Below are 16,740 nucleotides of genomic sequence, written 5' to 3'. Positions count from 1 at the left end.
TCAAATTTCTTTGTTACCCTCAACACAAGTAGTACAGCCATAACATGATTCCAGATTCCCTGAGGCATCGTGGCAAAAAAGGAGATGTGTTTTGTCTGTATCATAGCACTCTCCATCATGTCTGTAGCTGAAGTAATATGCTAGGAGCTGGGTACTCTGTCAAAAACTGGGATTTCAGTGGGAATCGGATCTGGGGCCCCCTTCCCTCTTCCAAAAAGCTCAGGTGTCTCCCCACTGAGTTTTGGTTGAATAAAACCATTAGAAATCAAAGTATGCAGAGCTAGCATTCGTTTTAGAGATCCTATACTCCAAATGCCCTCTTTTTACAGCTCTAATCCAATCAGTATTTATTAAGTACCTACTATGTGCCAGGCACTGTGCTAAACTGGGGGATACAATTAATGGAAAGAAAGACAGTCTCTGCCCTTCAGCCCTCCAATCAGAGGGGAGAGTAGGGTGAGGGAGGTGGTGTTAACCAGGGCTTAAATTAGCAGCATAGTGGTGAATTTAGAGGAGACGATCTTATCCCGGGAGGGGCATCTTGTTCCAAGGAGTTGAAAAAGGCAGGGCAACAGGCGCGAAGTAGACTACAGCTGAGGAGATAGGTCAGAAGAAGTCACCTGTCCATGCCACACGCCTAGTAAATGTCAGTCAAGATCCAAACCAAGGTTTTCTTATTCCAAACTTAGAGCTCCTTCTACTGCCTCAAAAATCCCATCAACTGTGTTGTAAATTTTCATGGCCTTTTCTCCTTCTCCCCCATTCCCAGCCCCCAACTAGTCCCAAAGCTAAGCATGGACCCCAAACACCTGCCTCCCACTCCCTCCAAAGGGCACTTTCTGCTTCTCAACAAGACAATAAACCTCCCTCAGCCCCTCTCCCTTGGCCTCCATGCTTTTGTGTCCTGTGAAGCCTCCCATGTTTATCAACCATCCATTCTCCAAAGCAAACAGTCCTCTCAGGGGGAAAGAAGAAAATGTCAGAAAGAGGAGAGAAAAGCATCACTGGAGCAGCAGGTATTTTTCACACAATAAATCTCTCTCCTCTGACCCCACAGAAGACAGGGACTGTCTGGTCTCCCTCCAGTGTGTGCCCAGACATCCTTCTCCCCCTCTAGCAATGAATCCAGGGCTTCAGCACCAGAACAGAGTGGGCCCCAAGAGCAAATGTTGACCGTGCGCTTGAGAGCTGTAGACATAAGTGCCTGGAGTGGCTTTTGTTTGTCAGTCCTTTTCAGAAGCTTTGCCTAGGCACCCATTGACAGGGTCAAGAAGGGTGGGGGAACAAGAGAAGGGGGTCTGCTGGGAGCTGGGCAACTGAGAAACTGTGCCAAAGTGGAGGTGAATTCAGGGCTGGAGACTTATCATTCTTCCTCCCAACCTAGAAATTAGAGCCATTCCCTTTTAGTTGGTAAAACTGAGGCCTCTGAGGAAGGAGAGGAGACAGGTGGGTGTGAAGAGGGTAGAGGAGCCAGGCTGGATTCCTGGGTGGCTCCTGAGGCTCGCTCATCAGTAAAAAGGTAAATCCAACTAACTGTTCCTGGTGATAAAGCTTCCTGACAATCTGCCTGGGACTGATAAGAACGACTCCAGTTGTCAAAAGCTAATTCATTGCCCTCCACCCCCAATAAAGTCAAATAGGCTCCTGGAGCTCAGGCTTATCAGCTTTCATCACCTCGCGCTGCTGCTCCACCCCAACTCAGGGTCCCAATAAAGCTCCTTTGCTTCCTGGTTCCCCCAGACACAGCACCTGCCTCTGTTGTGGGGGGATGTCACCCAAGGTCTCTTCCAGCTCTAAATCGCATGTCCTAAATGGAATGAGAGGCGTGTCAGGGTCAGGGAACCAGGCTGTGGTCGATGAGAGAGTTTGTTCCTGGGGCATTGCAGGGTCGAGGAGCAGGACCCGGAGCTCATGTGTGTCTGGTGCCCTGCCCCTCATCTTTTCCAATTTAGAAATCCCAATTCAAAGACATCGACCTCAAGACTCTCCAAATCCCTGAGTTTTCAATCCCTTAAAATGAAATTAACACTTTCTGAAGGTTCCATGGGGCATATGCTGAGGTGGGGAAAGCAGCCAGAAACTTATATCCAATCTTTCTCTTTACCAGGATGGAAATTCTTAAAGGAAACCTTATTGTCTACCACATAACAGAAACATCATTTACCACTAAAAATGACCTCCTGTAGCTCAGATCATCACACTGGAAGGTACAGTGAAAAGAGGGAAGAAAATAGGTCATGGTATCGTGGATTTAGAACTGTATGACACCTTAGGTCATCCTGCATGACTTATCCACCCAGGATTCGGTCATATGGCACAACATCCTCACTTTTCAGATGAGAAACTGAGACCCAGAGAACTTATGTGATTTACCTAAAGTCACACTACTAGTAGGAGAGCTGAAATCTGAATGCAGGTCTTCTGACTCCAAAGGCAACAACCTCTCCTCTGTACAATGAATGTCATACAAGGTAACCAGGAGAATCCTGACTCTTGATCACATAAAAACATGAAATATTGCAGAGCTTCCTGGAAGAGATCTGCAAACCCTCAAAGAAGTTTGGCCTGCCCATTCACTTAAGAAACAAAACAAAAAATCTAAACTATCTGCCTATCACCAGGTTTCAATATGTATCTGAATGGATACTCTGTATAATTCATTTCCTAACTGGCTACTTTGGAATTTTTTTGAGGAACTTCATCATTGGGAAACCTATAGAGCACTGGGCCTTGAGTCAGGAGGACCTGAGTTCAAATCCAGCCTCAGACTCTTGTTAGCTGTATTACTCTGGGCAAGTCACTTAACCCTATTTACCTCAGTTTCCTCATCTGTAGAATGAGCTGAAGAAGGAAATGACAAACCACTACAGTATCTTTGCCAAGAAAATCCCAAATAGGCTCACAAGAAGTCCTCTCTCCCTCTGGAGGGTAGACCTATAATTCCGAAACATCCATTTAAGGAGGGGGCTCAGGATAGATTGTCCATTTCCCACCCAGCTGCATTATTTTGGGACTTCTCTGACTTCTCTGCCATGCTCCTAGTTGGGTATGTTCCCCTTTCCTCTTTGGCTTCCTTTTGTGTGTTGTCTTCCCCCATTAGATTGTAAGCTCCTTAAAAGCAGGGACTGTCTTTTTTCATATTTGCATCTTTAGTGCTTTACACGGTGCCCAGAACTCAATAAGGTATTAAGTAGGCACTTAATAAATATGTATTGACTATTATCCATTGACACATCCAACAGTATGTTTTATCTGGGGAAGATAATAACAGTGAGCTGGGCTCCAAGTTCAAATGGAGGAAGGCAGGCTATATTAATTACTTTCAGGAAATTGGAAAGCACTTTTACTTACTTCAAACTTCCCAAATAGCAAAGACCCATCTTTTCAATACAAACATTTTACTAGCATTGCTGTATGACAGAGACCCAGAACACCAATATTTCCAAAGAGGACAACAGGAAGGTGCTTGTTTTAGTGGGGTATAACACAACCATGAGGAATTCTGAAGAAGAACAAAAGTAAAGGAAATCATTCAGGAATTATATGACAGAAAATGGAGGGTGGGATACACGGTGAAAGTCAAGGATGACAGGAAGATGGGGGGAGTGCTCCACTGGTACCATGGAGAGAACAAGGAAGAACTCCAGTATGTTGGGAGGATTCTATGGGCTGAGTTTTAGGACATGGAGGAGAGCCACTCCGGATGAATAGGCATGGATACATTACAATATACATCAGTGAAGGGAATTCTTAAATGAATGAGATGACCAATCCATTTGAATATTGAGAGAATGTCTAGGAGACTTGAATTTTAGGTGTTTTCCTTGTCAGCATCCTATGGGTTATTTAAATTGCTTCTTGTTTTTGTTAATTCTTTAAAGTTTTCTAGAATGATTCCCTAGAATATGTTATTCAGATCCTTTAATTTCTGGAATGTTGTGAGCAAGTCCTGTTGTGACATTTTGACCTCTTCTCCAGATCTATGGCTTGAATAGGTGTATTTTTTCAGTTCTTCAATAATACAAACACTTTCTGACTCTACTCTCTAGCTGATCAACACTGTAATAATTTTCTGCTACAGTTAAGTCTATTTTTGGTTTTAATTACATAAGTAAATGAGATAATATTTTAAAGGCTGCCACAGTGCCTGGCACATAGTAAGCACTTAATTGATGTTTGTTCCTTTCCCTTTGGTGCTGTTTTTCATTTTGACTTTCTATTTTACTTTACTTAGTCAATTTTTTTCTCAATGCTTCTTTTTGTTGTTGTTTTTTGAGGAGCTATAAAAGGTTCCTGGCTTCTCTCAAACATCTCACTCAATATTTACTGGGAAACTCTGTGACAATCTTTTTATTGAGCTTTTATTGCTTCACACTCCCCATGATGTCTATTCTAAACCTTCTTTGTCCTTGAGCCCCCATTCCCTATTCTGAGCAAATGATTTATCTTCCTACTAATGTGAAAAGTCTATCAGTTGTGAGTTCATTTATCCTCCCTCCTTCCATGCCTCAAAATCAATCCTCCCAAAGAATGAGGCGGCCCAGCTTCTTGCCAAAACTAACCCTTCCAATTTTCTGAGATTTTGCTCTATTGACTATTCTCATCTTTATTCTCTCCCTACATCTTTACTCTTTGTCCCCTTGTCACAAATATGTTGAAAACCTTCCTGTCCTCAAAAAACTTTTGCATGTTCCACCAATCTTCCTCTCTCTTTTTCTTTAGTGCCCAACTCCTAGAGAAAGTAGTATGTGCATGAATACAACTCTGAAACACTATAGACATAAAGATAGTCCTGGGGGCAGCTAAGTGGAGCAGTGGATAAAGCACTGGCCCTGGAGTCAGGAGTACCTGAGTTCAAATCTGGCCTCAGACACTTGACATTTACTAGCTGTGTGACCCTGGTCAAGTCACTTAATCCCCATTGCCCCCCCCCCAAAAAAAGAAAAGATAGTCCTAAATGGTTCAAAAGGATTAATTTTTCATGAGGATGCAAGACCAATATAATTAAAATAATAATGCTAACTAAATTAATTTACTAATTCAGTGACATATGAGTCAAATTGCCAAAGGATTATTTTATAGAACTAGAAAAGGTAATGATGAAATTCATCTGGGGAAGCAAAGCATCAAGAATCTTAAGGGGAAATAAACAAAAAAGAAAAAAAGAATCTTAAGGGAAGTAATGGAAAAAAAAGTAGGAGGAAGGGGCCTAGTAGTATCAGATCTCAAACCATACTACAAAGCAGTAATCTCCAAAATGACTTGGTACTGGTTAAGAAATAGAGAGGTCAATCAGTAGAACAGGCTAGGTATTATACAACATACTGACGTGTAGCCTAGTGTTAGGTAAACACAAAGACCTCAGCTCCTGAGGTAAGGACTCACTCTTTGGCAAAAACTGCTAGAAAACTGGAGAGAAGTGTGGACAAAAAATAGGTTTGGATCAACATCTAACACCTTATGCCATGATAGGATAAATGACCTCAATATAAAAGGTCACATCATAAAAAAAATAGAAAAGCAAAGGAAGGAATCATTTTTAATCTCAATACTAGATGTGAGAAAGGAAAAGTAATCATTCTGTTGTGGAAGAATATGAGTCAGAATAGTATTCCTGCCAAGAGAAAAAGCCAACCCTCCATTTAGCACATGCATAAGTAGCAGGAATGTCTGTGAGCAGAACCAATATACATGTATGCATGTGTGTATTATATATGTGTATACATATACATATATATAAGCACACATATAAACAAAAAATGTGAGTATACACACATATACATATGTATTTTTTCATTTAGAGAAAAGACCTTTGAATTTGTAAAGTTATTATGTTTGAATGGTTCATCAAGACCACATTTCAATTTAATTAATTTCAATTTAATCCATTTAATTTAATTTTAATTCAATAAATCACTTTAATAAATTGAACTAAAATTCAATTTATTACAACTCACCAAGCATTTATTAAATACCTACAATGTACAAAGTACTATTCTAAATTCTAGAGATAGAAAAAGAACTGGAGTCCCTAATCTCCATGAATTTTCTTTTCACTGAGGATATACAAGTGATTCCCCAGATTATTAGTGTCTCATTCAAATTTCTGCGTATTCATATTGGAAATATCCTATATCTATCTGTGAACATGGTGTATCTGCACTGCCCCTTCCCCAGGAGAATGTAAGGCAGAGAATTCTACTTTTTCATTTATATTCTTGGGACCTAGCACAGCAACGGGCACAAAGCTAGTGTTTAATAAATGCTTGTGAAATAAGTTATACACACACACACACACACACACACACAATTTAAAAATTATTTGGGATGGGAGGGGACAGCAGTAAAAACCAGAAGAATTAAGAAAGGTCTCTTGCAAGAGACAAAAGTCAAGCTGATCAAGAGGTGAGGAAGAGAAGGGGGGGGGGAGCCCGGCAGGGAACTCAAATGATGTAAACACAGGGCAGGAGATGGAATATCATTACAGGGAGCAGCAAGTGTGTATGAAATGTAGCATGCAAGAGGGAATAATATGAAATGTCTCAAAGATAGGTTGGAGCCAAAACATGAAGAACCAATCAGAGGAGTTTGTATTTTATTCTAATGACAGTAACAGGCTACTGCTATTTTTTTTTTTTTTTGAGCAGGGGAGAAAAAAAAAAGTTCCATTCTAAATCTTAGAGTTTCAGCTAATAATAGGACATTTAGATTGAAATATCCAGAAGGGAGCTGGTGCCAGGCAGGCAGGTGGTGATGCAGTACATATATCCCCAGCACCAACCACAATAACTTATTAGTCCGTGATTAATAGAGACTTTTGGAATTGAAGAGCTGATTTTAGCTTGAAGGGCTTTCAGGTCAAAGTTACCCAACTGCATTTGGCACCATTCTTTAAGGGGGTGGGGGTGGGGGGTGGGGGTGGGGGAGGGGTAGAGATCATCAGCATGACCCTAGCAGCCCATCTTTCTATTGAATCCTACAAGTCCTACCAGAAAATGTTAAAATAACTTTGAGAATAAAGATAAACAATCAGCGTCATGGGAACACACATAATGAACTCTAGGACTAACATTTTATTCTTAACTCTATCACTTCTTAGTTAATGCGATATTTCATGTTTTAATCTGCCAAAATCCACCTTCTCACCCTCCCACCTTTCTCTTACTGCTCCTTGCTCTGCACCAAGGGTCTGAGCCACAATACTGCTATTGGCCACTGGATCTCAAACTTCTTTTCTCCATATATGTCCAGGGCCCCCTACCCAGCAGGTCATTGATGTGCAGGCTCCCTTTTGAGTTTATCCTGGATCTGTGACCTAGAACTGGATAGTGGGTGACAAAGCTTCTAGTTCACCTCTCTCCCAGTGAAGTGCCATATATAGGTCTGGTAGTGGCCTGGTCTGGGTCCTCCTCTTTTCCCAGTGCAGTCTCTTCCTAGACTGTGGAGTGCTGGGTGCAAAGCAGGTGTTTCTGACATCTTCTATCCCCAGTGTCTGAAGACCTCTCTGTCTCCCTATGCTGAGCTGGACTAGTCATATGACTCACTGTGATTTTTACCTAGATTTCCCCATTAGGATTCCATCTGGTGCATCTTTTGTGGAGAGGAACTCGGCTGCACTACCACTTCTTTCTCTGTGCAAGTCACTATCTGCCTGGTATAATTTTGCCCTTTCTAAAAATAAGAACAAGTTAATTGTTTCCTAATCTACCTTATAAAGACTGTGTAAAAGTTAAGGCCAAAAAGCAAGCCTTCCTAATAAATACAGGAGTAAAGTGAGGATGGCTACTCTAGAAATGCTGACCAATAAGACAAAAGAAAGAAATTAAAGGTGTAAAGGTAAACAAAGAGGAGGTAAAGCTATCTCTATTTGCTGATGTGATGCTTTACTTAGCAAATCCTAGAGAATCATCAAAGATACTAACTGAAAAAAATAATAGCTTTAGGAATGTTGCAGACCTAAAAACAAACCTACTAAAAAGCAATAACATTTCTTTATAATACTTTATAAAATACTTAAAACTATCACTGAATTTCATTCTTTTAGATTCCATGTCAGTTAAATCCCTTGATCTAAAGTCTATGACTTAAGATCTCTGAACCAACAGGTTGTAGTTCAGAGATTAAGTGAACTGCCCAGCAAACTGTCAAAAAGCTAGCCCAGGTTTTCTGACTTTCAAGGCCTATGTACTCTTTCCATGAAACCACTCATTCTGATATTTATTCTCAAATAGAACCAGACCACAGCATAGCTTAAGTCCTAAACTTTGACTCAAAAACCCTTTTCAGAAGAAATAGCAAGCTAGAAATACTCTAAGGCAGAAAGGGTTTTTATTCTTTTGAAACCTAATGAAAGTTAAATGATTATTTAAAATTTTTGAACATAGCACTATTTTCTTAGAATGTAATTTTGTAATCTAGTGTTGCTTATTTCGTTGGCCATTTGTTGGGGCTTAAGGTTTCTCTCTCTCTCTCTCTCTCTCTCTCTCTCTCACACACACACACACACACTTTTGCTGCAATGTTATCTGAGCTGTTTCTATGATTGTTGTAGGATTTAGATCTGGAAGTGATTGTAGAAGTGATCATCTTACTTGTAGCTCCAAAAAGCTGAAGCACGGACAGTGGTCACATGGTAGAACCATCTTGGCAGATGGGATAAATCAGGTTGAGGAACTGACAGGCCTTGGACCTGTCTACCTCAAGAATGTGAAGACTTCCCCTGGCAGAAGAATACAATTTGTTGCAATGGACATGAAGGAGACTGAAGCAGGTACCGTGGAGTGCTTAGAGCTTAGTCAGACATGGAGGACACCAGGGTCATGCACTGCATCCCAGGCCATCGCCAATTGTCCTGACTTTGTCTTGCTATTGGACTTCAATGACTCTAGAAAAGGGGTGAGGCTGCTGACCTTGTGCAACTCTGCCTCACTTAAATCTAATTCCACATCCAATGCCATGATGTCATTATTCCTTTTTGAAACGAAGGATGAGAAACATTTATTGCAGCTCCCCCTTCTCTTTACAAGTGAGGAAACCGAGGCCCAAGAGATTAAATAGGTAGTAAGCACAAGAGTCTGGATTTGAAATTGGGTCTTCTGGCTCCAGAGCCATCCTGGGACCCTTCCATTACACCATAGCTGCCTCTCACAGACCTTTTTGTTAATAGCCAAGTCATAGTAATAAGTTCTTTTCCATACAGTCCATCCCTTTCATAAGTGGGTACATGGAAAAATACTTCTGTATAAAGTAAATTAGGAAAGGGCTAAACTAAGCCATTTAAGAGTTTCTGCTGGGCATCATCACTTAATGCTGTATTGAGACTGTTTGTGATGCTTATTGGAAACTCAGTCTTACTCAGGAAATTATGGTGTGCCTAAATATCCTGATCTGAAATGGGGATAATGATGCCCAAACTATCTGCTTCATGAGGTTACTTTAAGGACCAAACTGGATAATGGATGTGAAATACTTTATAGCACATAAGGCACTATAACAATATCAGGTAATCATGAGAGCCGCATCTTCAGTTCCCAGCCTTGTGCTTTTATTATTTATTAGTATTTATTTTGGGTTGGGTTTTTTTTGTAGGGCAATGGGGGTTAAGTGACTTGGCCAGGGTCACACAGCTAGTAAGTGTCAAGTGTATGAGGCTGGATTTGAACTCAGGCACTCCTGACTCCAGGGCCGGTGCTCTATCCACTGCACCACCTAGCTGCCCCCAATTAGTATTTGTTTTGAATGTCAAGCGTTGCCATCTCCTTGGTACACTTTTAAATTGTCAAACATCCCTGTTTTCAACAAGATTCAATTATGAAACAACAAAACACTTGAAAATGTTAAGATACAGGAAAATTTTTATTCATCATCCAATACAACATATATTAAAATTCTGTCCAAAACCACAACAAATGTTTTCAGTAGAAATAAACATCAATTTCATTAATATAACAGAATATCCACAAACTCTGACAAAATGAAATAATTAGTAAATAAACAAAGAATTCTGTACATGGTTAAAACCCCTACTTTTTCTGAATATATAAATATGTGTGTCTATATTTCAACATTTCACTTTTTATCTAATTCTTTTAGGAAAATAACGGACCAACATGACATCAGGCATCTATGAAGGTGCCTAATCTCCTATGGTAGGAACCACCTCTCTAGGGTCTGAATAGGCCTCATATCATATTGCTCCTGAGAGATAGCTGCCAAATGCTTATTACTTTCTCTGTAACACCTAAAAACTTGACTTCCTGATCACTATTCGTGATCCTTTAGTCTTAAAGAAATTTAAATCTAATGAGATGATAAGAAATAGACACCAAGTCAGGTGACTAGAGATCTGGAGTGGTTTTTAAAAATACTTTTGCTCATCTAAATATTTTTTTTCTCCTTCCATTTAAATAAGAACATTTGATAAAAACTCAGCAATTTTTATAACATAAAAATATTAAATTTAAGGACTTCCTTTGACAAGGAGAAATAGCTTGTCTAGTAAGTTTAATGGCTTAGTATAATTGAATAACCTCATCCCATTCAGCAACAGGCCAGATCCCATTGGGCTGCACATTAGGTGGAGAGCTCTTCCAGTCCCAGGTCTTCACGGGAATCATCCAGGTCTTGCCATAGTTGGCTTCAATGTAGTTGATAGTTTCACAGGGCACACGGACCTTTATTTCTACAAATTCAGCCCAACACAGTGTAAATTTAGGAAAGAGGTATCTGTGACAAAACAGAATTAAAGGAAGAAACAATAATTTTTCAGATATAAAACTTCAAAAAGGGAAACACAAGTTTCTCCTGCCTGTATGCCAAATTGTTTTAATGGTTGATAGCCCAATTTGCCAGTAAGAGAACCTAAATAATACTTAAGAATATTTAAATCTTGTGTAGACTGATTCATCTTTTCTTTAATCTGAATTTAGGAATTCTTTAGCGCTCATCAAAGTTTCCCATTTATTTGTTCATTCCCTAAAGTATTATGCCTCAGATGTACTTCAAGAATTATATAGTTTCAGGGAAGCTAGGTGGCACAGTGGATAAAGCACTGGCCCTGGATTCAGGAGGACTTGAGTTCATATCCGACCTCAGACACTTGACACTTACTAGCTGTGTGATCCTGGGCAAGTCACTTAACCCTCACTGCCCCTCCCCAAAAAAGAATTATATAGTTTTACATGACTAAGGCAGACATATGTTCAACATGACTGTACTGTACTACCTAATACAAATTGCTTGTTGTCTTGAGGAGGGGGGAGTGAAGGGAGAAAAATTTGGAACTCAAAATCTTACAAAAATGAATGTTGAAAACTATCTTTACATGTAACTGGAAAAAATAAAATAAAATACTATTTAAAAAAAATTAAAAATAAAAAAGAACTATATAGTTTTAGCACCATCCTCTACTCACAGTACAAGGTCTATTTGCCTTTATCTTTGTATCTGATACCAATCCAGCACTATGCCTTGCATATCATGGGCACTTAATATGTGTTGGATTGAATCTAAAACTTGGGCAGATGCCATGTGCAGCTTCTCACTTTATAATCTGTCCCCTAAACAGGTGTAGATGACCTTTGATCCAGCCCAGGTAGCGTTCATTAAAGCTAAATTCAATTAATCGATCAGTTGATGATCATCCATCTCTGCAATTTCAGTAACCTATTTCACTGAAAGGACACCTTTTAAAAATTCTCAGAGCAGGTATGTTTTTGAAAACTGCCATGGGCCATACAGATTTATGTATTTTAAAAACTGCTTAAAAGCCGCATTTAAAAAATTTAGTGTAAGGCTGTGACTCCTATGAGTTTCTGAGAAACCTTTCATTTGATGAAAGTTTTTCACCAATGGTGTTTGAGTGGCAATAGCACGAGGTTTTTCAGTCGTGTCTAAATCTTTATGACCCTGTGGACCATATCGTCCATGAGATTTTCTTGGCAAAGATACTACAGTAGTTTGCTATCTCCTTTTCTGGTGGATTAAGGCAAACAGAGGTTAAGTGACTTTCCCAGGGTCACGTATCTAATAAGTGTCCAAAGCCAATTTGAACCCAGGTCTTCCTGACTCCAGGCCCAGCACTCTATCCATTGAGTCACCTAGGTTAGAAGGCTTTAAAACTACAGTGGACTTTTTTTTTTCCTTTGGACAACAGGAAAATTTTTTAAAAAACAGGCATCAAAATGTAATCACGTCATAGAAATGAGATACAGTTAAGAATTTTCAGCATCTCTGCCAAAGAAAAGTTGGCTCCTAGCCAATGCTGCTTCTGACTCAGATGAACATCAAGTCAAACATGGAAAGCAGAGAGTGCTTTTCCCTCTTGGTGCAGACGGCTAATGGACAAGCCCAGATGGGGTCTGAAAACAAGGAACCATATCACACAACGGCTGCTCTGGAATAAGATACTGCACTGAGTCACCTTTCACCACTCCCAGTTGCTCTGTGCACTCATATTAATGGCATGGCTCATTTTGTTTTTCAGGAGAACATCCACCTGTTCTTCCCCATCCCATCAAGCTGACACTACTAAGTTGAGATGAGGCAGAATCTCTAATTCCTCATTTTCTGAGATAGCTTCTAAAGTCTCATAAAAAAATGGATGACAGAAAAAGAAAATTACAAAAAAAATCAGACCCAGTACAGACGCAGTCTCTTGAGAATAAGGAATTTATAAACAAAAAAATTAAATGTCACTTTTTAAAGCTGATGAACAAATTCTGAAAATAGCCCAAAGAAAACCCAACTCAAGGGTTTATTCTTTATAAGAGTTAAGTTTTTGATAGTCTGTTTCTCTCAAAAAGCTTTCAATGACGTTCAGCAAAGAGAAAATTTGGCCTCTCTAGCACAGACAGAAAGGCAAACCAATCATTAAAATGGAATAATTGTTTACCTAAAAGGTCTGATCCAATTTAATCCAACAAGCATTTATTAAGCATCTACTATACATGAGGCTCTATGCTAAGTGCTCTAGACGCAAATAAAAAAAGGTCTTTGCCATCAAAGAGCTCACAGTTCACTGGGTTGATACAACATATATACAGATAGGAAGATGTAAACAGGTGACAACTTGAGGAAGGAGAGAGCATTAATAACTAGGTGGGTAAGAAAATACTTCCTGTAGGAGGTCTAAGTCTTGAAAGATGCTAGGGATTCCAAAAGGTAGAGGTGAGGGAATGCATGAGAAATAACAGGTGACAAAGCATGGAGATAGAGGAGTGTCATGCCACGTTTAGGAAAAAGCAAGAAGACCAATTTATCTATACCACTGAGAAGGTCACAGAGAAGTAGCATGTAGTGAAGCTGAAAAAGTCATCTAGAACCAGATTTAAATGCCAAGCAGAGGAGTTTGTATTTGACTCTAGACGTAATAGAGAACCATTAGAGTTTACTAAGCAGGCGAATGATGAGGTGAGACTGGTACTTTGGGAATATTACTTTGGCAGGTACATAAAGAATGAATTAGGGGCAGCTAAGTTGCGCAGTGGATAAAGCACTGGCCCTGGGTTCAGGAGGACCTGAGTTCAAATCCAACCTCAGACACTTGACACTAACTAGCTGTGTGACCCTGGGCAAGTCACTTAACCCCCATTGCCCTGCAAAAAATCAAAACAAAACACACACTTGAGGCAAAGAGACCAATTAGGAGGCAATAGTTCAGACAGGAGGTAATGAGGTTCTGAATCAGGGTGATTGGGCAAATAGATCAAAGGAGACAGATACAAGAGATAATACAGAGGCAAATTCAATAAGACTTGCCATTTGACTAGGTATGTGGGAAGAAAGCAAAGTTGAGGCTGTGAACCTGGATAAATGGAAGGACAGTAGTTTCCTCAAGAGAAACAGAAAATGTTGAAAGAGGGGTGGGCTTATGGGGAAAGATAATGAGTTCAGTTTTGGACATGTTGAGTTTGAGATGTCCATAGGATATCCAGTGATGTAGGATTTGAACTCAGGAGAAAAATTAAAGGTAGATATTAAGATCTGAGCTTCACCTGCATAGAGATAATTGAGCCTATAGAAATTGGTCAGGTTACTGACAGTAGAGAAAAGGGCTCAGGGCAGGGTCACAGTCAAGGGGCATGATCTAGATAATGATCCAGCAGAGGGGACTAAGGAATGGTCAGAAAGGTAAGAGAAGGACCAAGAGAAAGTAGTTTCACAAAAACTCACAGAGAAGACAATACTCAGAAGTTGATTAACAATGTCAATTGTTGCAAAGAAGTAAAGATGAAGAATGAAAAAAGGCCCCCATATTTGGCAATTAAAAGATCACTGGCAAACTTTAGAGAGAGCAGTTTCAGCTATCAGTAGTAAAGTAGGAAGCCAGACTGCAAAGAGTTGAGGGGTGAGAAGTAGAAAGAAGATAGCTTTTTCAAGGACTTTGACTTTGAAAGGTAAAATAGATAGATGACAATAGCTTGAGGGGAAGCTAAGAGTCAAACGAGGGTTTTTTAAGGATCAAAGAGATCTGGGTTATGTCTGTAAGGAGCAGTGAACGAATCAGTAGATAGGAAAAGACTGAACTTAAGAGTCATTCACTGGGTTTACTAAGTCAAGGGGACAAGACTGGGGTAGAGGAGGGTAGGAAGGCACCATGATCATATTTGCACTTTAGGAAGATTAATTTGACAGCTGAGTGGAAGATGGACTGAAGTGGGAAGAGACTTGTACCAGGGACACCAACCAGCAAGCAAGATATTACAATAGTCAACAGTCCAGGAATGAGGTGTTGAGGACTGGCTATCCCTTCTTAAAATACCAATCCAACTATCCACATGGGAGAAAAATGGTGGATGAACAATTCCTACCATCAAATTTATATTATACAATTGTATGGACAACCCACACTTTATCAGTATATAAATCTAGGACAGACACTACTGATTGAGAAGAGTGCACTGGATTGCCTTTGAGAAACTGTTGGGTGCTTTTAATGATCTCAAGCTTCTCTCTGAAACAAAATCTTACATTTTTAAAACATCTACAGTACTCTGATGATGTCTGTGAGTCAAGGAATACCATAGTCATATGAATCACCAAAAAGATGAATCAAGAGGAGCTTGGTGGGAAAGAGTAGGCTAGAGCATATTACAAGGAGGAATTGCAGAGGAGAAATAACATACAGGATATCATTAGCTATGTCTCCAAAACATGAACCAATCTTAATTCAGATTTTGGTATTCTATTTTTTCCCTCTTCTTTTTATACACTCTCTTCTTTGGTGTCTTCATCTATTACCCCAGCTTTAATGTCAAATCAATGAAAGACTCCAAAATTTCTATATACATCTCCGGTCTCCAATTTCCTTCTGAGACTTCACTCCTACACTTCCAATTGCCTGTGAGAAGGGGAAGTACCACTGAGAATAACCCCTGAGAATGTGCCAGCCCATATATGACTGGGATGTCCACTACTATTCAAACTAATTATTATTCTCTTTTCTAGTTTGGTTAATGGCCCCACCATTCTTCCAGTAACCCAGACTCCAAATCTCAGTCACTTTTACTATTCCCTCTCCTTTATTTGACATATAAAAACCAGTTGCCAAGTAGTGTTCATTCTATCTTCATCTTAATGTTTACATTTGTTCACTTCTTTCCATTCCATTGACACGGTGATACTGTACTTATTATTTTTCACTGGGACTATCACAATAGTCTTATAACTAGCCAACCAATCTCTCCAATCTCTTTTTTCTCAGATCTATCCATCAGTTTTCCTAATTAATCTTCCTAATTCAAAAACCTTCAATTGCTTATTAAAGCTCTACCAAATAAAATCTGATCTCTTAACACTGACATTCAAGGCCCTTCACAATCTGACTTCGATCTATATTTAAAGCTTTCTGTTACACCATACTGGTTTGACAACAAAGATATAAAAAGATAAATTTGTTTAACTGCAATTAATTCTGTCCCTCAGGAACTAGAGCAAGTTGAGTTAGGAGATCCATGTTATAGTCCCAGATGTCCTACTGATTCACTTTGTGATCTTGGAGTTTCTTCCAACATGGAGTTATAATCACATCGATTTTATGCATTTCATAGGATTGCTGTGAAGACTAGACACAATAATGTGTGTGTGGTTTGAAAAAACATATAAAACTGCAAGGGAATTATTCATTCTTGTATTCATTCTTGGGAAGACTCTCTCTTTCAGGAGAAAAACTTCTTTATGTAATGCAACTGTTGCTTCTGTATTATTGTATGCACATGTAGGAAGTATATCTTATGCATTTGAAGTTCTTTAATTGTGGACCAGCTTCACACGAGTAATTAAGAGATATAATGAAGAAGACCTAAGAAATGACCCACATGTGTTGTAAAACACAGGCATACAAACAAAGTGGGAAATATAGGACTATTACAGAAAAGTCAGTTTAAAGGATACTCATTTAAGTAAATTACCAAAATTTGGGTTTTTTCAGCTTCACAGCTGGTAGAACTAAAAAAGGAAAAAGGTGGGGGGGAGCGTCTCCTGAGAAACCAACTCTGCAGAAAACCCCAGTCATGTAGTGATGAGGCTATAGCAGAAGGCCCTGCTCTAGAATTCCCCACCACGCCAAGGGACCTGAGGTGGTTGGCATCATCACCTATAGCCCTGCTACTCCACAGGCACTACTTACTCACGCAGTTCTTGCCTCCCACTTCCTCATGGGCTTCAAAGACCTCCAAGCCATAAAATGGGGGACAAGGCTGCATTATGGAGAACTTGAGGGCAGTCAGTCTCAGGTAGGAC

The 16,740-nt window shown here is 39.6% G+C and overlaps 1 protein-coding gene across 1 annotated transcript in view; it reads right to left on the bottom strand.

Annotated features, from left to right (window-relative positions):
• Window positions 1–9,868: 9,868 nt before the first annotated feature.
• Window positions 9,869–16,740, bottom strand: part of FKTN (fukutin) — a 75,999-nt gene continuing 69,127 nt past the window's right edge. Inside the window, exon 10 of the mRNA XM_043976294.1 lies at window positions 9,869–10,725. Within this exon, the coding sequence (XP_043832229.1) occupies window positions 10,512–10,725 (214 nt within the window). The 3' untranslated portion in view covers window positions 9,869–10,511. The remainder of the gene's footprint in view (window positions 10,726–16,740) is intronic.

Source organism: Dromiciops gliroides, chromosome 1 (genome assembly GCF_019393635.1).
Source record: "Dromiciops gliroides isolate mDroGli1 chromosome 1, mDroGli1.pri, whole genome shotgun sequence".
NCBI classification, from domain to species: Eukaryota; Metazoa; Chordata; class Mammalia; order Microbiotheria; family Microbiotheriidae; genus Dromiciops; species Dromiciops gliroides.
Note: the sequence above shows the minus strand (reverse complement) of the source record. Positions and strands in the feature narration are given on the sequence as shown.